A 23,865-nucleotide genomic window follows, 5' to 3' on the forward strand; every position below is an offset into this window, starting at 1 on the left:
GCAGTAGAGAACCAATGGCAAATTCTAGAACACAAAACCTTGTCCAAAAAAGGCAGAGACACAGTAAATCCCATGAAATGAAGCAGAGACAGGACAGACCAGGACAAAGAAAAGAATGAGCTGTCAAGTTTGGCATTAATAATAGTGTGCAGCAGAGAGAGAAGTGGACAAGCCTGTGCCAAGGCAACTTTACTAGATGCTGCAAAGGAGGATTAGGGATGACCTTGACAGTATGTGTGAGGAGAATACACAAGAACTTAGAGCAATGCTGTAAGCAAAGCTTTGCTGGCAATCATTTTGTGCTTCTGCAGAGGAAACGTCACGAGGACGTCATAAAAAAAAAGAGAGAGAATGTCATCAGTAAGATATGAAATGGACATGCCTTGGAGGAATGTCAGGATAGGGAGCTGCTAGGACAGAGAACACCCCGGATTCTCGCAATTGTAGTTTACGGAAGAAGAACACCCAGCATTTGATCACAGGTCAGATGTCTGTTTGGGGAAAGCAATAGTCAGTCCCAGGTCCTGAGCCTGCAGAAATATTGCTAGGAGGAAGTAAAAGTTAAAAGGTTTAGGAAGAAAAATTAAAAACCTCCTGTTCACCTGTGCTGACCTCAAGGCATCAGCAACCCATCCAGAGCAATGCATCAAAGACAGGCTCAAACATACAGTGGAACAGCTGTGGGAGAGTAGATCTATAAGTCAGAGGGAGACAAACAACAGGTACAACCTGGAGCAGATGCAGTGGCAACCCCAGCAGGCACCTTGTGTTCTCTCCATCCACATTCTGCACTGTTGCAATGTGGTACATCTTGCTAAAACAAAAATAATAATTTAGAGAGAAAATTCCTCCTTGGTCACTCATTCTGTCACCCTGCCCAAACCTAAACTAGTTTTATATCACACTGATTGATTTTTCCTAGAAGGAGACTCTTATTGCAGCACATTTTTTATTTGGCATTAATTTCCTGACATTTACTGACATTCACAACCATTCTCACAACTTCTTGAATAAAAAAGGATGTTGAGTAGATGGAGGCATTCTATGGAATTCAGGTATGGATTCAGGTCTAAATCGTGAAGTACTTAAGTAACAGATTTAATATATTCAGTAAACTTGCACTTTTATACATGAGGCAAAGACCAAAGCCCTTCATAAGGGTATGTTGTACTTTTGCATCTGATTCAAAGATCTCTCTTTCACTAAGGTACATGGCTGAAGAGGTCACCTGTGTTTGATTTGGAATTATAAAGTTTGTCCATGATTAAATATGAAAGCAAGTCTACAAATGAAACAGAGAGGGCTTGAAACTTAGGTCTGCTTGTAAAGTGCATGTTGAAAAGCCATTTTGAAAGGCATTTTAAATTCTGCTCATATCTTGTTGCCAAATCATCAGTGGTTTGACTCACATATCAGAGTTTTTCTCAAAACAAAAAAGAAAGCTTCAGATGAACCTATTTACGTAGGAAAAGGTCTTTCAAAACAACTGCACAGAGGCCAGGATCAACATCTGAACACGGGCTGAGTTGTTACATTTTTAGAATTATTCCTTTCATTAAAGGCATGAGGCATATCTCAGGTATCTTGGGGACTGATTCAGAGTTGTAACATCCTAAAACAGTAATTGCTCTGCTGGGTGAAATCCTGCCTTTATATTTGCAAGGCTTCTTTCCAACTCCATGAAGGTAAGCCCACCTTGCCTATGATGCTGATGGCTGCAGTAGCAGCACTGCTGGATGTTATGGTCCAGATCTTCTGCAAGAACAAGACCCCCAGCCAGGGGACCAGCAAACTTCTTTCCATCTGGCTGCCGCTCTGGCAGTGAGCAGGGTCATAAACTAAAGGTGGTTGCTCAAGCAACTGGACTGAATGTCCAAGAGGTACCCTGGAATAAGAGCCTTTTATGTGACAACTGTTGTTGAGCTCTTTCCTGCAATTAGGTAGCAATGGAACATCAAGGTAGGGGAAAGCACAAACTTTTGTGACCAAAGAAATCACGACCTGAAGCAGGGAGACTGCAAAGTGGGGTGGTAGCAGTCTGGTCCTAGAGCAAGTGGGTGCCTACAGAGAAAACCCAGGAGAAAGAGCAGCAGAATTGCGCTGTGGGGTGTCAGAACTAAGAACATTTTCTTTACTGTTTTAAAAAGGACTTTAACGAAAAAAAGATCTGGATCAGAACACGCAGCAGTCTGAAATAAAACATTTTGACTTCATTCTCTCTCCAGTCACTCATCTACTTTCTGCATTCCTTCCTGCGCAGGGGCTCGGTGTTATCACTGCAAGAGCAGAGATGTTGCTGACTTGGAAGCAATGGGGAATTACGTGCAATAGGGAATTACTTCTGCAAACAGATCACCTGAGGTGCATGCTTCAGAAAGTGCACCCGGGGAGCCAAGTGTTTTCTCTCTGTGATTTGGGGCAGAGCTCACTCACACTCTTAATTTCTGCAGTCATCAGTGGCACCTCTGTGACTCTTGAGGTTTAAGTAGCACTGTCATAATGTCACCTCCACTCCCCAGGAGTGCTGATAACCTTTCCCTTGCAAAAGGCTTTATCTGGACTTCATAGTACACAGGCAATTGGTTACAGCATGTACCCCTCCCACTGCAGAGAACCCTTCAGGGCGTTTAGTTCCCCTGTTGTGAGTACCCTCCCCAGCATGCCAGCCTGGCAGGGCAGAAGGAAGGAGGGACACCAAAACCTTTAAAACATTTAGTGTCAATTTGCTAGAAAGCAACAAGGACAATTGTTATGAAATCTTTGCCAGCTGGGAAAGATCTTCACCGAGAATGCTAGTAAATCTCTAGCCTTGTGGAAAAAAACTTTCTTTATGTGAAACTGTTGTAAACTGAATCTGATCACTTGCCCAATGAGAGAGTGTTGAGTCCTGTTTTTGATCCTGGACACAGCAGTATAAACAAAACACAATTTGATCAAAGTCACTAGAGCAGCAGAGGAGAATGCACAGCATGACCGTGAGGAACATCTGGCTTGATGCAGTAACAAAATCTGGACCAAATGGATTTCAAGCATCTCCCATTTGCAGCTATTTTAGTCCAGGAGAAGACAGCCAACATGTATAGAGATATTCCTGAAATGTCTGAAATAAGTAAGGCCACAGTGCCTTGTACTGAGTACAGTTCTGCACATATAGACTTTGGAGTACTCAAACCCAGAACAGCCTACAGTAAAGCACCTAGTGGGATCCAGGATTTGGCCATTCCCTCTCAGGAACAGCTGATTTCAACCAAATTAACTGTGTTAACCTGAAAACCTTCTTGCTGACAGGTGCTGAGATTATTTAAAATGCCAACTAAGATACCTTTTTTCGTGTGTCACTAGACTGCACTGCCAAATGTCTCGTCACAAGAATGTCTTAAAATTCATGCAAAAAAATGAGTAGCATTTTTGGCAGGGCAGGGCACTGCAGCATTGGAAGAGAGAAATTTTGGAGGAATCGAGACAAACACACAGCTGGGAGCTGAAAAGGCTTCGCCAGCCACTCACTGTGCCCATCCCAGATGATTTATTTGCGGAATTCCCAAAGGCGGGAGGCTGCCGGGGCAAGAGTGGTGAGGGGGGGGTGGGGGTGGAGAACCCAGCGGAAAACGGCTCCAAGCAACAGCCTCGCAGGGAAACAAAACCAAGCATCCTTCGAACGAGGACGCCAGGAGGGAGGCAGGAGGACGTGTGGGGCACGGCAGGGAGAAGAGGGAGGAAAGGCTACTGCTGCCATTAACATCACCCCACGGAGATTTCCATTTCCCGATGTCATTTACCAATCCCCGCAGCCGCCGGGCGAGCTGCGGAGCGGGGATGCTCCGAGCGGCCCCGGCAGCCGGTCGCGCCCCCTCCGCGCCCCCAGCTCGCTGCGGGGGGGCCGGGGCCGGGCCGGCGGCGCGGGCGGGGCGGGCCGGCGGCGCGGGGCCCTTTAAGAGGTGCCGGCGGCGCGGGAGGGCGGCACAGGGCCGGGCGTGCAGCGAGCCACGGGCCCGGTACGGGCAGAGCCACCGCCGAACCCCGCGCACCGGCCCCGGAGCCCGCTGAGCCCAGAGCCACTGCACCGCGCCCGCCTCCCGCTGACGGACCCCCGAGTCCCGCTACACCGAAATCCATCGCGCGGACCGCACCACACAGAGATCCACTGCACGGATCCGCGGACCCCACCGGGCGGACTCCACCGCGCGGACCCCCGCATCCCACTACGCCGACATCCACTGCACGGACCCCACTACACAGAGATCCCCAGACCCTACTACACAGAGATCACCAGACCCCGCCAGACGGACGGACTCCACCGCGCGGAGCCTCCAGCAGCCCCGCCTGCGAACCGCATCGCCCCAAGCCCGGGCGCACGGTGCCCGGAGCCGCCGGTGCGGCGGGCATGGCACCCGGGGGGAGCCGGTCCTGGGGGTCCCTGCTGCTGCTGCTGCTGCTGCTGCCGGCGGCGGGCGGCGGGTGCGCGGCGGAGGGCGGCCCGCTGGAGCCCTTCGATGCGCTGTACGCCAGCGGGGTGGAGGCGTACTACGGCGGGGACTTCGCGGGCGCGGCGCGGTGCCTGGAGCGGGCGCTGCGCAGCCGGCGGGAGCTGCGGGCGGCGCGGGTGCGGTGCCGGCGGTCGTGCCGCGGGCAGGTGCGGCTGGAAGCGCCGGGCCCGGGGGCCGGCGGGGACCTGCCCTTCTTCGGCTCGGTGCTGCGGCGGGCAGACTGCGTGCGGCGCTGCGAGGAGCCGCGGCTCGGAGCCGCCTCCCGACACCGCGCCGCCGAGGAGGTGCGCGCCGACTTCCAGCGCAGGGTGCCCTACAGCTACCTGCAGCGCGCCTACATCCAGGTAAGGCACCGCCCCGCCCCGTCCTCCTCACCGCCCTCTCCAAGGGGTTACACGCGCTTCCATGCTCCCGAACGTCCCACGTGTGCCCCCTCTTGCATCTCTCTCAAGCCACCCAGGTATGGTCCCCCCGCAGCGTTCTCGCTGGTGTGCGCGGTCAGTGGTCACGGCCAGTTCCCGAGACACAGCATCCTGGATGACAACGTGGACTCTGTCCAGCTTTGGCTGTCTTGTACTTTTCCTGTTTTGTGTTTGTTTGTTTGTTTTGGGCTGGTTTGTTTGTTTTTGGGAAGGATGTTTTTGTTTGCCTTTTAGTATAACATAGTGTATTCTGAAAATGATCTGCCTTCAGTTTGCAGAGAAGAGCCCCCAGAAACCCCTTAGTAACCCTCCAATGCCCTCTGCCCCAGAGGTGCTTCCCTTTCAGGCATATTGAACTGATGCTGTGTTTGAGGAGCTGGGACTGTATGTGAGGCTGGGAGGTGTATAACCTCCTGGAATCTGATGTTCATTATCCTCGATGTGATGTGAAATACTTTGTGTAACACTATGCAGTCAGTAGTTAGTAGCCACTGACATCCTGAGCATCATCCTCTTATCCCAGTAACTTCTGCCTTATAGCTGCTACTTTCCCTGAGAAAAATGATGTTATTCTTTAAACTTCTTTGCCAAAAAGAAGGAAAAAAAAAATAATTAAAAAAAAAAGCAACCCCCCACCAACCCACACTAGGATAGTTAATGGTATTTTTATTATTCATTCAAGATTTGTGCTCTGTCAAGCCAGCTACCTATACTAAGTCTTCCTGTTCATGATTAGTAAGGACAGAAATTGTGGGAATTTTGTTTCATGCCAAGCTGAATGTTTAAAGCATTTCTGGAACATCTCCCTCTGAATTTCTGCTTTATTTGAGTACATCCATAGCCTTTTAGTTGCTATAGGCAATCTAATACATGAAGACCTGCACAGTGGAGCACAGGAGGGGTGATTCTGCTGAAATCCATTTCCATTTGGAGAGGCAAACATCTGTCCTAGTCAGTGCAAGTGCTTGTGGTGCAGTGCCTACACAGCAACACATCAAGGAGGCAAATCATCAGCTATTGCATTTTGAAACCTTTTGGAAATTCATAGTTACATTGCTTTTTCTGTACTTCCTTTTCTGACATTGCCTTAATGTCAATTTTACAACTGAAAGACTAGAACTGCATTGGCTTAAACTCTAGTGTCCACGTGCTGCATAGAGTTCCTGAAAGAAATCCTAGGAGTGAACTGGAACTGTATCTTGGCTTGTGTGCAATGCCAGTGAGGCTGACAGAATTCTCCTGCAGTCCTTATCATGAAAGATGCTCTATGTAATGTCGGCATCTGTGGGAAGTGACATTAAATTTGTCATGCTAAAAAATTAAGTGATTTCTTATCTTGATTTCAAAACCTTTTCCAGACTCACTGATGTCAAACTCATTGAAAAGCTTTCCTCTGAATTAGGGAATAGGGTTTTTGTCTCCCACTTCAGTAAAATTGATTTACCAAACCCCAGTGGATTTTGGGGTGTGGGATGTTCTTGCATTAGAGTTTATGCATTTATGCTCTTATGCTGAGAGTATTTTCCTCAATAACTGAGGTTATTTTCCTCATTTAAGATTGCATTCTAAGCTTATCAAAGCAATGTGTTGAAAGCAGCCCTTTAAAAATTTATTTTATGTGTGACTCATCTTAATTTGCTTTTGCAACATCTGGAGACTTCATGTGTATGCTAACACTGATTTTACTGCTCTCTGATGGAGTAGTGGATGTTCCTGTTCTCTGCATGGCTGTCCAGGTGTCAAGCACTGTAGCCAAGGGAAGGTACTTTTTGACTAGACCTGTTCACCTTTTTCTTTAACCCTTTCTGATGCTCTTGGGTTTTCTAAGCAGCACTCCAATCAGCTTTGTCCCGCAGGGCAACCCCCAGTGATTTGTCCACATCCTCACCTTGCTGCTTCCTGTACCTGAGCTCTGCTCCCAGGATTGTTCTTTTGCTCTGGCTCAGCAAGTCTGTGCACAGAAGAAAATGCCCCACATGGGATTTGCCTGCACTTGCACAAAACACGAGGTCTAACGTCTAGCCCTTACATTCACTCGGATGTGAACCATACCCTCGTGCCAAGGCTGAGTGCCAAGGCTTTGGCATGTTCCCTGAGGGTTGGGATGCACCGGCTCCACACCCTCTGGGTAGACCTTGGCTGCAGCATCTGCTTGGCATTTTGTCTGAGAAGGGGAACCGCAAAGCGAGGCTTGTGCACAATCCCCCTGCCTTGCTGTGGGTGTGTTGGCAGGCTGCACAGCTCCAGGGGTGGCCATTTGACCCTCGTGTTTTGCTCCTTAAAACCAAAAAGAAAATGGGATGAGGTTAAACACTCTGCTGCATGTCCTGTCCGGCTCCTCCCCGGGCTTCATGGGGAGGCCAGGATGCCAGGCACTTGCACAAGGTGCTGGACGGATGGCAGGGTTTGGTGCCATTTGTGGTTTGAGAGAAGAGGAGCAGCCTGGAATGTGCTTCCCACCTCCCACTCCCGCAGACCTCATGCTTGTTTGTTTCTCAGGAGGGGAGAAACACATCCCTTCAGGAGGGAGTGACAGAGCAAGGAAAAGATGAAAAAAATCGAAGGGTTTGGCTCTTTTGCAGTGCTTTGAAAAACTGTGCTGAATATACATGAACTAATCCTTGCAACACTCCTGTGGGGTAGGAAAAGCAAAGGCTTTGAGTCCTGCTGGACAGATGCACAGGCCAAACAATGGCCTTCACTGCGTGTGCCTCAGCTGTTTTGGGAGCAGGCTTGGGGCTCCCACTGCCTCTGGTCTCTCACTGCAGAGCAAGCACCAGTACAGTCTTGCCCAATTGTGATGATGTGAATGAGACTCTGCAGTGAATTGGTGGAAAACTGGTGCTAAAATTGGAAGGTTTTGACTTTTTTTGCCACTTTTTGGGGACTTTTTTTACTGGACTGTGGCAGCAGCTGTGCTGGGCTGCACTGCTTCTGCTGCTGAGCAGATGCTCAAGATACTCCTGCACAGAGCACTGTAAAGGGGCAGGGAGGTGATGATGTCTTTAGGTGAAATACCTGTGGTATCCCTCTGTAAGAACATGTTCCATCAACCTCTAAATCCATGTCATCCTATCAGTTCCCTAAATTTATCTTTTTCTCTGTACTTTTCTGAAATAGAAACAGTGGTCTTCTGAAGATGACTTTTCTGTTTCACAGGTGTGATCTCTGTGTTTTTGGTGACTCTAGCATGATGTGAGGGGAGACTGTGGTGGACTGCAGGAATGGGACAGTTTGAGGATTCAGCTGGAGGTTTCTATAAGCTTCAGGCTCAGGCCTCTGAGGTTGACTGCAGACTCTAGAGACTGTAGACAAATTGCATTGAACAAGCAGCCCAAGTCCAAATATGCTTGCATATCTTCTTTGCAGCTTCTGAATGTGCATTGTAAGTAGGAAGACTCCTCCTTTTCCTTGGATGGCTGATGCTTTCAGGTAATTGAGAAATTTACTGGGTACAGTTAGCTGAGGCAGTTAGGGTGGAATGGGTTTGAGAAGGTGTGGAAACAGAGAAGGAAATGAGAACATGGGATTTAACTCTTGTAAAGTGTGTAGTGGGCTCTTGATCCCACAGAGGAAAGGTCCTTCAGTGGGTTTTTGCTGTCATGTCCGACAGGCAGGACAATTTGCCGTATGCTGGTGGCTCTCTGCTGTGTGCTGGCTGCTTGGTCTTTGTCAGTGAAATACCCTCTAGGCTTGGCAGGTGGGTGTGGGGGGATCTCTTTGCCCTCATAAACATTTCTATTAATCACATCCTTCTTGCTTTGCTGCTTTAGTCATCTTGTTTCTGTTAAAACCTAGCCTGAAGGCCATGATGTTCCTAACCTTCCTTTTTGGAGTTTTTCTAGCTCTGAGAGTGAGTGGAGGGTGGAAGAAATGTACGCAGTGTACACTATGACAGCATTTGCTGCTGTGAGCTTCTGACTCAGTAGCCGTGTTGGAGCTTGCTGTGGATGGTCTGCCATGAACCCTGTGACAGAACATTACTTCCAGTCCCTGGTCTAACTCCTGCAAGTCAGCTTGGTCCAAAAATAATAAGCAACTTGGAAAAGTTGATCACTGTATCAACTGCAAATGCGTGTCTTGTGTCTCTTCTACCCTACTAGCCCTTTCCTCGAGGTCTCTTTCCTTTGTCTCATCCTATTCCCAGCCACAGAATTCCCTGGCCTCTTTGCTGGGTTGATCGCTATAGTCCATTTTAATTTTCTTCTTTGTATATTGATGTGCTGTTACTGAGCACTTCCTCCCATTTTGTAAATACTGACTTGCAATGGTCTTGTCTTCCCACTTGCCTGCATGCCCCGTTGCACATCAGTGAAGCATGGCAGGAATTGTATGTATGTAGTCTGTAACCACCAGCCTTGGATCTAGATGAGAAAAAGCCTTTTAGTCTGTGCTTGGGTTTAAAACAATAAATAAAACAAGTCCCCAGCATGTCAGACATTGCTCCTCTCTTAGTAATGTCAGATTGTAGGTGGAGCAAAAGGGGCAAGAGTCTGACTATATCTGGCTTATTCAGTCTTTGGCTTGAATTCCCCCCCTTGTTGTATCTGAGATGTTCTTCAGTTCTGTTATCATCATGATTTCATGCGTTGCAAGAATAAAACAATGATGTTTAGGTTTTCCATGTTGTACAAGAGGCAGTTTATTTGTTCTTTAAAGCTGCTTCTTTTCTAAAAAAAGGTCTTGTTTGGGGAGAACTTCCACTTTTATCTTCTCTGCGGGGTCTTTCACACTGCAGCTGATGGGGCACTGCTGGGAGCATGTCCTTGGGTCACACTGTGCTGTCCTGCCACCCACACCGCCAAGATTTCTGAAATGCAACACAGACACAATAACGGCTTGATAAAAGACCATAGGAGAGAAACGAAAGAAATGGAGTGGGAGCCCAAACTTCGGAAACCCCTGTGGTATAGATTATTGCCTGACTCCAGTTCTGTCTTTGAAAACTCCCTATTTATGAGAATCCACGCCCAAGGGAGGAGACTTCTGTATGTAAACCTGGGCCTCTAACCATTCCAGACTGATCCTTCTGTCCTCTGCCAGTGCTCACAGAAGTCTCGCCACCATCCACGCTTCGGTGTCTGAGCAGCTGTAGCAACCCTTGGGATGGTTGTTAAGACACCTTCACCAAATTCTTTCCACCTCAAGTAACTACTCACTGCTGCCCATCTCTCTGCTGTTTCACAGGGCCAGAGTCCTTTATCTCCATGACACATGTCTGAATAGCCTGCCTAATGATTGTGGAGTAACTCTGGATTCACACCAATGTAGTTGCTTAGGGAATTTGGTTTGTTTCACTCAAGGACTGATATTTTCCATGAACGTTTTGTTCAGTTTTCCTTCATGCCATAATAATGCATGGACTTAAGCAGATAATAGGATTCTGTCCCGGGGTGAGCCACAGCCTTTGGGGGAAATGTGGTGGTTTCACTTGCAGCATCTCATTGGTAGTGACACAGGATAATGTGTAAAACCTCTTATTTTTTTAAAGACTTCTTTCTTGAAGTCTCTAAAAGGGGAGCAGCCTACTGAGGCTCTTTCTCACGAAAGCCACACCACCTGTCCTGCAAGGTCTGCCCAGGAGTTGCTCTTGTTTTCGTAGGCCTTATATGACACATCCCAGACAGAGACCTATAGTAAAACAGTCAGACAATCATTATTATTTGTATTATTATCATTAACGGTGTTTATTTATCTTCAATCTTGAGAAGTAGTATTACTCAGATACTGGATAAATACATAGATCCCAGAATTAATCTCTTGGAACGTCTCTTTATTTAGATATTCTGAGAGAGCATTCTTAGTCCTCAGCAGAGGGTAAATGTTAGTGCTCAGAAAGTTAAAATTATGTAGACAAAAATAAACTCAGTTTATGGGAGGAAAACTCTGAGTCTTGATGGTTGGGTCAGTGTCCTGGGTTTAGAACAGGATATTTAATCTTGCCCTAAACCCAGGATAGTGACCCTGTTCCTGTTGTTGCTGACCACTTCAAATGAAATGTTTCTAAAATGTTTTGGGTTGAAAGTATTATCAGAGAAGGAAAGAGGTGACCCAGTGGTTCAATACTGCCGTTAGCAAATTCAGACTAGGCACATGTTTTTGTGGTGAGGGGTGTCACTGTCTTCATGGGAGACTTAGTCTTGACTTTTTGGACTTGACTCTGGGCTGGTGCTGTACTAAAAGTTAGATGGCTGTAGTGACTTTCTGATGGTTTTTTGTTTTGTTTTTCTGGTGGATTTTTCCTTCCTTTTTTTTTTTTGATAGAGCAAATCCAAAGCAAAAGTAAGGTGTTTGCAGTTTGCCACATCATTTCAACTGATAGCAAATTAACACAGCTCTGCTCAGTAAATCAGGACACAGTCAGTTAGTACAAACTTGTCCTAGGCCCACTAAGCTCATTTCATACAGCCTAGTAATCAGCCATTTGATAGCCAGGGCTACTTCCCGTGACTTGCCGAATTCCTCTTTCTCACCTCGTAGCTATGCAGTCATGCCACGGCTTCAAAATACGCTTGCAGCAGGTCCCAGACTGCAATAATTCTCAGTCTTTTGGAGAAAATAAGGTAGGCCTGTATTCCTCCTTATTTCTTGGCAATCCCTGATGACGTGGCTTGGATGATGGACGAGACAGGTGTGACTCACATGGTTTCAGTGGATCTTTTGAGACCTTAATCTAAAGGCCTCCCAGTGCATGAGCTAAGTTATATCTCAACCGGAGCAAAACCGGGCAGCAATAGTGCAGGAGAGCCCAGACTCCTGCTGCTGGGCTGTAACCTGGGAACCCGCCCCTTCCCTGTTCTTTTATCTCCTTAGTTTCTTGTGGTTTTTGCACCATCTTCTGCTGGCTGCTCCTTGATGTGCTGGGATGAGTTAAATGACTTTTTGTGCTGCCTGTTAAATCTCATCCATACGTCCTAGCGAGCTCTGCTCTGGCTTCTGCGGAGTCCTTTTGTTGTCCTTGGCCTCAGGAATAACTAACGGCAGCCGATAATGAACTGCATGTGAATGAGCAATGCGATTTAGGCCTGCTAAGCAAACTTATGCCCAGTACTCTCTAGTTGTGCCTGAGGTTTCAACAAGGATTATTCCAATTTCCTTGTACAACTGGTGATTTCATCGTGGATGGCGTGGGCAGTAATGAGACACCATCATGTCAGTAGCTGAGCCGACTCCTGCCAACCTCCTGAGCATTGCTGGAGCCTTGCTAGCAGGACTCTGGGCTCAAAGCAGTGCTGGATGTCTGGAGCAAGGAATTGAGGGGTTATTTATCTTATTTTTTTTTCCTTTGGAGGTGGTATGAATTAGTCATTGTGATTGGGTTCATTCCCAAGGAGTAGGAACCCCTGTACACTGCACGTGGCATGTTTCCATGTGTGTAGTCTGGACTGAGGCCAGGCTGAGTTTGGATAAATCGATGTGAACCCGGAGTGACCCAGCTGAAGGCTGTGGAGTTTCTCTGCCTTAACACTGGGGAAACTGAGATCAGGACTTGGCCTATGCTTTTTAACAGTAATGGATGGCAGGAAGGAGGGTGCAAAGTTCCCTGGATGCTTTTGTTTCCAACCAATGTATCAGCAATAAGGTACTGACATTTTTATTTCTTGGCCATGAGCTGGTGATTACTAATGAAGGCAGGGGGTCTGCCTGTGGGTGGGTTCAGGCAGCAAAGAGCTGTTCCTCATCAGTGTGTACCTCCCAACCAGTCCTTCTTTCCATGACAACTGGTCAGTTAAACAGACCCTCCAGGGCTGACGTCAAGGGTCAGGGATTTGGCCACCAAATAATTATAGCAACAAAAATAGCATCTCTTCCCCACCCCTTCCTTCCCACATGCTCCTGCTGAATCCCGACTCATAAATGTCCTTTTTTTTTTTCTTTTTTGGATGGAAAGCAAAGCCCACATGTATTAGCTGGAACATATGGCAGGGTTTGGCTGCAGCCCATCAGTTGTGAAGGCCAAATACTCACTTGTAGCTTCTTGTTCACTAAAAAAAAAAAAAAAAAAAAAAGAGGAGAAAAACACGTTCTTTCAGGGTTGGATGAAAGACTGGGTCTGTGCTTGTGCTGAGATGGGAAGCAGATAGGGTGTGGGACAGCACGCCGAGGAACATGTCCCCTCGCGTGCGGAGGTGACAGGCTGGCCACTGAGAGGTGGCCTGGTGGCAGTGGCCACCTCCCCCTGCTATAATGCTGGTTCTCAGGTCAGGCAGAGTTTGCAGACAGACTGCTCAGGAGGCCATCAGCACCACGGGCACAGAGAAGCCAGGAGGTTTTAAATGTGGGTTATCCAAGGGCACGAAAAAATTCTGTCTTTGTAGCATTAAAGGTTTTATTAAGGGTTGGGGGAACACTTGGGAGGTGGCAGAAAACTTCTGAAGGAGAAGAAAATGAAGGAACTTTGTCAGAAGAGGACTGTCTGCCCTACCAGAACGTACCTCTGTCCCAGGAGGTTCACACCAAGGCACTGACATCAGATCTGTGCAGTGATGGTTTCCCTGAACAAGCTGAATGACAGGGACTCCTGTGGGAGATGTGTTCAGTGCCTGAAAATTGGGATTTAGGTCCAAAGCTAAGCTCATGCTTTTATCTTTAAAAAAATCTTGTTTCCACTATATAAGGTATGGAGTGGTGGCCTTGATCTCACATCATGTCTCTGCAGAAGGATGAGCCTGAGACTATGCTGTGTCCAGTCAAAGTTAGAGGTAGGAGTACTTGAATCCAGAGAGCTTTCTGCCTGGAAAAAAAAAAAAAAAGGTAGGCAAATCCTGCCTCAGAGTACTGCAGATAGGGCACTGCCTAAACCCACAGCTCTTTGAGGTCAGGGCTGAACTCCCAAGGGTGTGATGGGGAGATGTGTTGAAGTTCATAGCCCAGGGCTTTGGGTGCAACTTCCTTTGAAGATGGAGCCAGCAATATCCCTTCCCAAGAAAGATCAGTGTGGTACAGAGAGAAAGAGCTTGGAAAATATCCTTCAAAATATTTGCTGAAGGTGTTGCTGTGACTGCCCAAGGACTGAAGCAGAGTCTGTTGGTTCTCTTGCTTAGAAAGCTGTTTTCAAAGTAGTTTTTGCCAAGGCACTGCCTGTTCTAAGGCTTATATATATTCTGGGGCATCTGTGACCTGAGTTACTCTGTCTCTTTGGAAGCAGATGAGAAACTGCAAAGTTTCATTGAAATAGTCTGAAAGGAAGAGCACTGACTTGCAGTATGTTGCACTGTTCTACTACTGGAAAACTCTTCCCCGTCCAGGGCTGCCAGCCTCATCCAAAGGATCTGTGATTGAGCAAAATATTTTAGTGACAGGGAGGAAAATGTGTTGTGTCTTATCCCTATTTTCCTTACTTATGGAGCTGTGTAATAGGTGGACTTTTTTATGGATTGGTATTCTGAGATGATTCACTGAACAAAAAATTTCATTTTGTTCTTGAGAGTCTTTCTAGAGATAATCTTGGAGACATAGATAAGTGATAAGGGATTGATCTTTTTAAAGGATTTTATTAAATCTCATTCTATTTTAAGGAAATTAGAATTAGTTAAAACTCACTATTTTCAGAGATTTCACTTCACCTATGTCCCTTTCAGGTGTGTAGCAAAGCATCCTGTCTGCTGGGACTGCTGATCTGTGTCACGGGGGCTGAGAACAGACAGTTTTCTCACCTGTGGGCAGCACTGATCCTGGGGATGTGTTTGCAGGCTGTTAACCAAGAGTTGTGAGATGCACTGAGCTTCAGAGGTGGGTGAGGAAAAGCTGTTTGTTTAGAGGGACTCGTGCTGCTTTGGGAAAGACTTTTATTGCATGGTGGTACAGAGTCCTGATCTCTGCTGCTGAGAGAGGGATTTGGGACAGGGTTTGCTGTAGCCTGAGTGCTCTTAATTACCCTGATGCATTCAGCACACCGTACCTAGGCACCTCAGGGCGCTGCACTGACTGCAGATTCCTACTGGGGACTGTTGGGGAAGCTGGTCACTACTATTCCCTTTACTTTAAGCATTAATGTCTTTTGGCAGAGGGTGGTTCCCCACATCCCTTGATTGGCAGCGTCGCTCCATTTTCTGTAATTAAGTATTGTCCAGATGCTGGTGGCTCTGCAGCTCCTCTGGAGTTGGCACTCCAGGGTCAGTCACAGACCTGCTGTCTCTGACTGCCCCTTTGGGTTTGCCTCTTCCTCCAGCCAGCTACCTTGGCTCACTAGGGTGCTGCTAATAAAACTTGGTTTCAGACTGAATCGTGCTACAAGGCAGGCAAATAGCAAACAAAACAGCAATGTGGCACTTTAGGAAGCAGCTTGTCCATTGCATGTACCTTCTCTACAGCCCAGGCTGGGCTGCAGGGGTCTGGTAGCTCACTGCGAACATGTTCTGTGTTCTGTGAGGATTGAAAGGACATCCTCAGGCTCCCACCCCTCTTTTTGTCACAGAGCTCCTTCCCCAGGTAATGCCCATGTCTGGGCTGTAATCTCCAGCTGAGGCCTGGACAGGCTTCATGCAGCACTTTGGCCTGTGTGGGGGAGCTGAAGCTGTTGCACCCCTGTCTCCCATCAGCGTGATCCTCACCCAGCCACCCTCCCTGCTGCTCGGGTTTGCTCTCCACCACCCAAACTGCCTGAATCTTTCTCACTGTAACCTGAGCATCCCTAGACCAGACTCACGACTGTATAAAGGGGCAGTTACTATACACAGTGCTTTAATGATGAATTAGAGTCTCATTTCTGTAGCCTCAGTGAGTTGGGTGTAAGTAAAGCACAACATAAGACATGAGTGCTTGGTTGGTCCCCAGTGCCCGGGCAGGTAGTTCAAGCCTGGATGATGGGAAGGCTGCAGTGAGCAGCGTGATAGGAGGCAGGCCTGCAAGGCAGTGGTTTGTAGAGGACAAGGCTTGTAGCTCCCTGATTGCCTGGGATGTGCAGGGCAGTTTCAGTTTTGGCAGCTGGACTCTCCAGTGTGGCAGCTGAAGGACTGGGAGTTGAGCTATTCTGTGTTATTTGAATGTTCCCGAACTCGGATCTGAGCTTAACAAAAGGGATTTTCCCATCTTGGGAGACTGATTGCAGCCTGATTACTGTTTGGGTTGTTCAACAAAACAGTCCACGGAAAATGACTTTTGCACTGTAGCAGAAGGCTTCCCACAGTGGTGTTTTTAATTCCAAATCACTGTTATTTTAATCACTGTGCTTCTGTTTTCCAAATTTATTTTTGGATTCTTGCTGTGAAATCTGGCTAGATTATAGACTCCTATATAAACCATTTTTAGCCTCTAATGTTTTTTGAATCCAACCAGATAGAGAGACCTGAATAACCATTTGTCTGGACTTTTTCTTCGAAAGTTACAGCACTTAAAGCTGTCACTGAGTTGCCAGCAGTCAGTGTGCTCAGTTATCTTGCAAAACACAGTGTAGAAACCATACTGTCCTTCATGATGCTTTTGAGAAGTATTGGATAGGCAAGGTTTGCGTGGTTCAGGCTTATTGTTTACATTCCTGTTCCTTTGCTGTTATTTTACATGGTGGATGTTACAGTTCAGCTCCTAAGTGGTGGAGCAGTGCTCAGAAAGGGTTCCAGGTCCCTGGGGATCTTCTGTGCTGTGCTTTGGGGTGGCTTTGGTCCTGCAGCCAGCCTGCGCTGAATAACAAAGTCTTGCTAAGTAGGATTGACAGTTGAGCTTTTGCATGCTTTAGATGTGTGACACAGGCTCTTCTCAGGTGCAGATATGCATGGAGCTGGGGTGATGAATAAGAAAACCTTCCTGGTGTTTGCCTGTGCTGCACACCTGAGATGGGAGGGAGTGCTTAGGTGCCAGCAAAGCTTAGCCTCCTGAGTGAGGGATTATTTCACTGGGGTAAGAATGTACTTAAGGTAAGAAGGACTGTCTTTGGGAAGTGATCAGGATTACTGTGCCGAGTGAAGCAGAGTGCTTGTGTAGCTATCAGTGCTTTGAAGTGCTGGGTCAATAGTGCATTATATGAACTACTTTACTGTCCATCTTATTTAAGCTACTTAATGCCAACTTTGGATGTTATTTTCTGCTATGGAGGGAGAAGAGCTAAGCTCAGACAGCTGAGAGCTCAACCATGTTTAATTTTGCAAAACTGCAGTAGATTTAGGCTATACTGTCTCCTTTATGTGTCTGCAGGCTTTGCCCTCTGCTCTTATCTACAGTTAGTGATTTAGTAGTCCTGAGCACAGAGAACTAGATCTGCATTTGCTTAGTATTAGGAGTCATAGAGCAGCACTCAGCTATCTCTTGGTTCAGAGTCAGGATGCTGCTCATGCAAGCAGAGGCTTTGTCCCAGCAGGGGCTGGTGACAGCAGAAGGATGTCAGTGCTGGGGAATTTCAGATAGAGATAAGTACCAAAGGCTGCTGAAAATAGCAGGGTTTGAAGCCTCCTGAGTTGCTCACTTTGGTCTTGGTCCATGCCGAGGACAACTGCTCTGACTGCTGGACTGTAAGTTGGTGATGGATTTAGCAGTGTCCTCACAGGTGTCTGGATTTGAGATCTGGTGATATTAGCAATAAAACTTGCAGTTTTATGCTGTGTAATGGCACAGCAGTATCTGTTCTTTAATCTGAAAGCGCTGATGTGGAGGTTATTGGATAAATGGAGGGGAGCATAACACAACTTATGCAGAAAGAAAAAGCTGAATTGGTACCTGTACTTCCAGTGGACTGACTTACATCTGTTCTAATGACTCAGCTTGATGCCTGATGACTTACTAAAGCACAATTGCATTATGCATTGAACCATGTATGTTGAATCCAGCGTGCTGGGTTTGCATTCTGCACAGTGCTCAGATGTGACCTGGCAGACCTCATGGTTATGCACAGCAACTGCCTGATAGTCCCAACTGTGTTTTATTTGGGAGCGTGTGACCCGGACACCAGGAAGAGTCCATGAGGCAGGACTGGAATAGCTGGGTTTGCTCCAGCCCAGCAGTCCATTCCCTGATTTGCCCATCTGTGGAATGAGTTTGATGTGCAGTAATTACATACCAGGCACTCGGCATTGTAAGACATAACCGACATCACATGTTTGGGGAATGTCAGATGCGCTGCATGATGTCTGTGCAGTGTGAGTGAGCTCCAAGGGGAACAGCACACATAAACAGTAGCAGATTAATTAAAGATGTCCTGTGCTGCAAAAGGCCAATTATGGAGCAGTTTGCTCAGAGTCAGTAGTGCTGCCTGGCTTATTAGCAGAGCGTGAGCTAACTGTCCTCTCAGTGGAGATGGTCATACAGCAGTGTGAACTCTCACAGCTGTCCTGTGTACGTATGAAAGAGAAGACGTGTCAGCCGTGCAGGTCCAGGACAGGTCAGCTTCCGACATGACCCTTTGTTAAAGCTCCTTTGCAGGCAGCAGTGCAGTGTCTGTGTTCCAGCAGTGCAGGACTCCATACAGCAGATGTTTGCAGTCAGGTGTTCCTTACTACCTTTGTAGAGATTGACTTTGGGACCTTCAGTATATTTTATTCCAGATGTCCTTCCCTGAGCTACTGCTACCGCTGTTTAAAGGGCCCTCAAAACCTGATGATATCCCTGGAATCTGGGGAAAATTGAACATTTCACATGAGTGGGAGTCCTAAATCATTACCAGGCTGCAGTATAATGGTTTTCCTTGTTTTGGGCCTTAAAACCCTGATAGGATCACTGTAGGAAATGTGACTCAAGGATTTGCTTTGGAGTGCTTCCTGAGTTACAAACAGTTTCTGGTTGGGACCTGGCCTGAATCTGGAAAGCCAGCTGCCTTGTCTAGAGGCAACAGCTTTCATTTCACAGAACAGGACACATCTGGCCAAGGATGAAGGGTCAAGTGGGGATCTTCAATGTCCTAAACACAATCCCATCCCTCTGTCACATCACCACCCCATGCCATAAATCCCATTCTATAGCACACCATAAATTTCCCTGGCAATCTGCTCTGCTCACCTCCTTATTTCTTTCTGCTGAATCTCATCAGCAAAACCCCTGCAATCGAAACAAGCTACTTACTGCGGGGAAAGTCAGACCCATCCTTACAGCCTAGCCAGCAACAGGGCTGAGCATTGCTGACAGCTCATCCTGTCTCAGCTGTGCTGCTTGAGGAGAGTCTGAGAGGGACTCTCCCTTTGCATCACGACTTTATCTATTTTTCATATTGCTTTGCTTTAAGAGAAAAAAATCAGTCCTGGGAAAATAATTATTTCATCATCCGCTGAGATTTTTTTTTTTTTTTTTGAAAGTTGATATTCTGCCTAATTCCAAATCCATGAGGTGAACTGAAATTTCAGCTCTGGAGCATGTTTCAGTTTGTCTTCCAGCCTTGGGAGAGTCAAAAGAGAAATGTAAGTGAGAGAAGAGTGGGGCAGGGAACAGAAACAGCAGAGGGATCAGGGGAAGCGAGTCACAGCATCAAATGTGTTTGTTAGACTCCTGTGCCAAACTGGAGGAGGTCATGGGGATGCTGTCATGCTGCAGGGCACTTGCCTGTAGCAAGTTTTGAGGAGGATGAGTAGTAAAGGATTGGGTTTGTTTTGAAAGGGGGAACTTGCCAAAAGGAAGGTTTTGAACTTCTTTCTGCAGAAAACTGAAGGAGGAGTTCGTGCTGGGACTGAAGCAGGCAGGCAGGCTCCACTGAGGCTGAGAAAGAGAGAGCTGATGGTAATATCTTGCAGGGTGTCGACCCTGCACACAGCAAACAGCTGTTGTTTATGTCTCTCAACTTGTCAGGTGTCTTGTCTGTGTCATGGTTTTGAAGGCTGTTTAGCTTTGCTTCCACCCCTAAAGCCTGTGTACTACTGTCTGGCAAAGCCAGCCCTGTCACACAGGGGATTTGTTCTTTCCTTAGGAGGGACTCATCCTCCAGGCCACATGATCAGAGAGGCTCTCAGGTAGTTTGTGTCAGGTTTTCACATCACTGAAACGACCAAAATTTGCCTTTTTTTTTTTTTTTCTAGATCCCACTAGAAGATTTCATATTTATAATATAATTGGTCTACAGCAGCAAGCATAGACACATTTCTGAACTACAGTGACATAGATTGTTACAGAAGAAAATTCACAATGGAGCTGATTGGTGTTTTGATGGGCCCCAGGTTAGCAATTGGGAGTGTCTTAGCCTGTCCATAAACACCTTTTCTACTACAAAGTAAGGATTTCCAGGAGCTCTTGGCCTTTGCTTTAGCAAAAGGGATACACTTACCTGGCACAGGATGCAGTACACCAGACTGTGCTTTATCTGAGACATACATCTTTGTATCCAATTACACAACTGTTAGTGCATTAAACTACTGTGTGATATCTTCCACAGAGCTGTGCAGGGAGGCTTGTAAATTTGGAAGATCTTGGAGCTTGCTTGTGCCTACACACCCGTGTGCACTCATGGGTGCAGAGCTTTAGGAATGAGTATAACAGTTGTATTCTTTGAATCCTTCATAGTTCCCAATATAAGTATACTTGGCAAAAATATGGCACCCTGAATTTGTAACTGTTTGCCTCTTTGTTCACATTTGCTCATATTCCCAGAGGAATGAAGTCATTTATTTGATTTGCCTTGCTGCTTCACACTCCTGCTTATGAATGGCTGGGACAAGACTGAGAGTATGAATAGCCTGGCCACATGTGGTTTTGAAAGACGTGTTCACTTGCACATTAGTGTCCGAATAGAGTAGCTGGCTCTGAAATCCTATCAGTAAGGCTTTTGAGTAACTTAAAACCCTTCTCGTAGATGCTTAGAATTTCTTCCACTCTGACATTGTGTAAACCCCTGTGGAAGTTTCATTACCTCAGTAACCACAGAAAAGCAGCCAGCCTTTTCACTAAAACCTTCCCCACAAACGTCTGGATTCATTCCCCCACCCCCCTTTTTCCTTGAATGCAGAGCACAGCTTATTGTAGTTTAAATACAGGGTAGAAGGCCAAGAACGCATATGGGTGGCATCGTGCTAAAGATGGAGCAGGAATGTGTCCTGTCCCCTGGCTATCTCTGTGCCACTCTGCACTAAATATGGAAGGTGACCTGTATAATTTTCAACATAAGTAGGATATTCAGTGCTTTCTTTAGAGTAGCTTATAAAAAACCAGTCCCAAACAGCTGCTGTTTCATAGGCCGTTCTTGGTATTTTCTGTGCTTCAAATAACTCCAGAGCTGCTTCTTGTGCTCTGGAGAGACATTTTCCCACCTTCTCTCTAGAAGTTGTTACAGAGCCTTTTATATTGATTCAGTGATTGGGTTAGAGGGGCATCGTGGTGTGGGCAGTCACAAGATTTCTCTGTTGCTTCTTCTCCTGGGTGCAGTATTCCTGTCAGAGGAATTTCAGCCCTCCCCAGAATGGAACATGTCCTCCTCAGCACAAGCATCCCCTTGCCACATTCACTACCAAGATGCATCAAGGTTGCTTCTGACCTTGACTTCTCCTGCTACTGGTAGCATAGATCAGAAGAGTTACCCAGGAACAAAATATGTATTTTTTTTTCCAATTTTTCATCTCCTTTGGTTTCACCTCAGGAGACAATGACAGTGTATGCCACTGCTATGTAGAGAGTCTGAAATCTCTTGTTAAAAATTTCAGGCAAACCTCTGCCAGCAGCCACTACATGAAGCTACTGAGGACATTTTCTTGCTAGGATTTTTTTTTTTGAGTGGCCTGACCCCAAACAACTGAAATCAATGGCAAACTGAACATCAAGTGAAAAGTGTTTTGATTTGAATCCCCCAAGCTCCAATCAAGTTAAGTTCTACTTGCTGACACTTGGAGAGGCAAAGGAAAAACCTTTTTAGACACCACGGAATGCATTATATGTGTCTCCCCAGACACTCCCATTTCCAGTTTTTTTTTATAATCGGACACCTATAAAATTAAGGGATTATTTTCTTTGGCACAAGATCATGCCTATTTTCAGAAGCATCCAGAGCTGTTCCAAGTGCTGCAGTTACTACTGCTGGGGGGATTGGTGCCAGGCAGCTGCTCTTCATTTTTAGGGAATTTAAGGAAAGTTCACAGTGCTTAGCTGATTTTTTTTATGTTTAGTAAAGCCTCTGTTTTCTCCCTCAGAGGTTCATTAACAACATTATTTGTTGCTTAAGCAGCAAGGTAGCAATCAGGAAGAAATGATTGATGTTATTTGCTTATATCAAATACAAAATTGTTGCAGCATGGAAAAAAAGATGAGAAGGTTTCTCAGTCCTGAGGAAGAAAAGCTGTTACTTCTGGCTGTGCTGTGGGCGGTCCAAGGCAAGCATCTTACCTTAGCTGAGCAAATAAGCACACAAAGCTCATCTAACAGCTTTCCTCTTTCATCATGGTTATGGCTCTTTCCCCCCCCCCAATGATTTTTTTCGTGTGTAATCTGCTCAGAGCCAGTGTGCAGTTCTGCTCTGTGCTAGTGCATGGGATGCTCAGAGCCAGTAACAGGCGTACAAACTTCTGGAGTTGATGGACTTTCATCTCAAATAGCCTGCAGTGCTTGCACTGATGTGGTAAATGAATTACTGAGAGTAATAAGTACAAGCTCAGCAAGGTGAAAGGAGGAATGAGAGTTCCGTGCTCTTGGTTTGTGACTGTGGTCAGGATCTGTTGGGCATCAGACACTCACCACCCTGATAAGATGAAAAGATATGAAGGCACTAGAAGTTTGTTCGTGTGCTTTGCCACAGATCACACCATATCTTGTTAGACTGATTCAGTTCAGAAGGCTAAAAGACCCCAGTAAATTGCCTTCCATTAAAAAAACAAACCCAAAAGCAGTGTATAGCAGAAGGGTGGCAGTGGAAAATGGACTGGCAGAGCTTCTCTCTGCCCTGCTACAGACAGCATGAGTCTCTACAATGACATGAAATCTATCCCTTTTTCTTAATTTTTAAATGAATTTCAATGGTGTAGGTACAACTGTTCAAACTCCTGTGCAGGTGGGTTTGCTCTGTGCATTTTCATTGCAGGTAACTGCAGTAGGAAGGAGGCTTCACCACACACAGGGAAGGGGCTGAGCTGTGGGTGTTGGCAGGAGGGCAAGAATTATCTCTTCATTAGTGAGCTATGGATGTTTGATCTACACTTGTCAGGGGGCAGCAGGTGTGAATTGACACCTGCAATTTGTGTCCCTCCCACGCCAGATCCTGTCAGGTTCACCACCTGACAGTTTACCACCCTGTGATTCTGCTTAGACCCAACCAAACCCCCAAGTGGGGTGTAAGGGGGAAACAACTCTTGATGCATAAGCACTCATGTATGAGACCAAGAGGCACACTCTTGGTCTGTCCTTAATGTTTCCAAGACAGAGGTTTGCCATGGATGCTGATGTTGCCACTGAGTTGTCTCAGGTGTGATATGCGGTAAACCCAGCAATGAAGCTATTTTACCATAAAAGCTGTGGTGCTAGAGCTGCTCCCCTGAGACAGTTGACATTTCACACTCACTGCTGAGAAGGCCTTGTTGTAATCTGCTAGATAAGGAAAGTATTTTTTTTTTGCACCTCTCTTTCACTTCTGAATTCACTGCTTGCTCAGAGTCTGGCTATGCCACAACTGCACATTTTTGCAAAGAGAGGAGGAGGCTCTTGGTTACCACAGATGCTGATCTTACCCCCTCACAGCTTGCTGAGTCAAGCAGATGCAGCCCAGACATGATGTAGGTCACATCTCAGACTTCCCAGGTTTTTCCACCCTTGCAGACCTTGCAGTTGGTTTCAGCAAAAAATAGAATTAAGGGACTTGATTATCCTTCAGGGAAGGAGCAGAGGAAGGACCTGGATTTTCATGTCTTTCAAGCAGGAAGCATGGAAAAGATATTCAGGAGCTCATCACCTGACACCCTGGGATTTATGGAATCTGAAAATTGCTCCAAGCTCCCAGCCCCTCACTGGGATGTGGAGATTGCTGTACTGGCCCTGTCAACAGAAATGACACGAAATAGATCAGAGAAGAAATACCAGCATGGCTTTATTTGCAAAGTCATGGAATGGAACAAGCTCTACCTGAGAGCCAT

The 23,865-nt window shown here is 46.5% G+C and overlaps 1 protein-coding gene across 2 annotated transcripts in view; it reads left to right on the top strand.

Annotated features, from left to right (window-relative positions):
• Nucleotides 1–3,988: 3,988 nt before the first annotated feature.
• The window catches only part of P3H2 (prolyl 3-hydroxylase 2), a 66,696-nt gene continuing 46,819 nt past the window's right edge, over nucleotides 3,989–23,865 (top strand). The window contains exon 1 of one of the 2 annotated variants that reach the window (XR_005562283.1): nucleotides 3,989–4,831. Coding sequence is in view for 1 of the 2 variants with exons in the window: in XM_027720804.2 (XP_027576605.2) it covers nucleotides 4,385–4,831 (447 nt within the window). In the remaining variant the exon portion in view is untranslated. The remainder of the gene's footprint in view (nucleotides 4,832–23,865) is intronic. The other variant, XM_027720804.2, reaches the window with a different exon arrangement.

Source organism: Pipra filicauda, unplaced genomic scaffold (assembly GCF_003945595.2).
Source record: "Pipra filicauda isolate LSUMZ 115617 unplaced genomic scaffold, ASM394559v2 scaffold98_size3848907_pilon, whole genome shotgun sequence".
NCBI lineage: Eukaryota > Metazoa > Chordata > Aves > Passeriformes > Pipridae > Pipra > Pipra filicauda.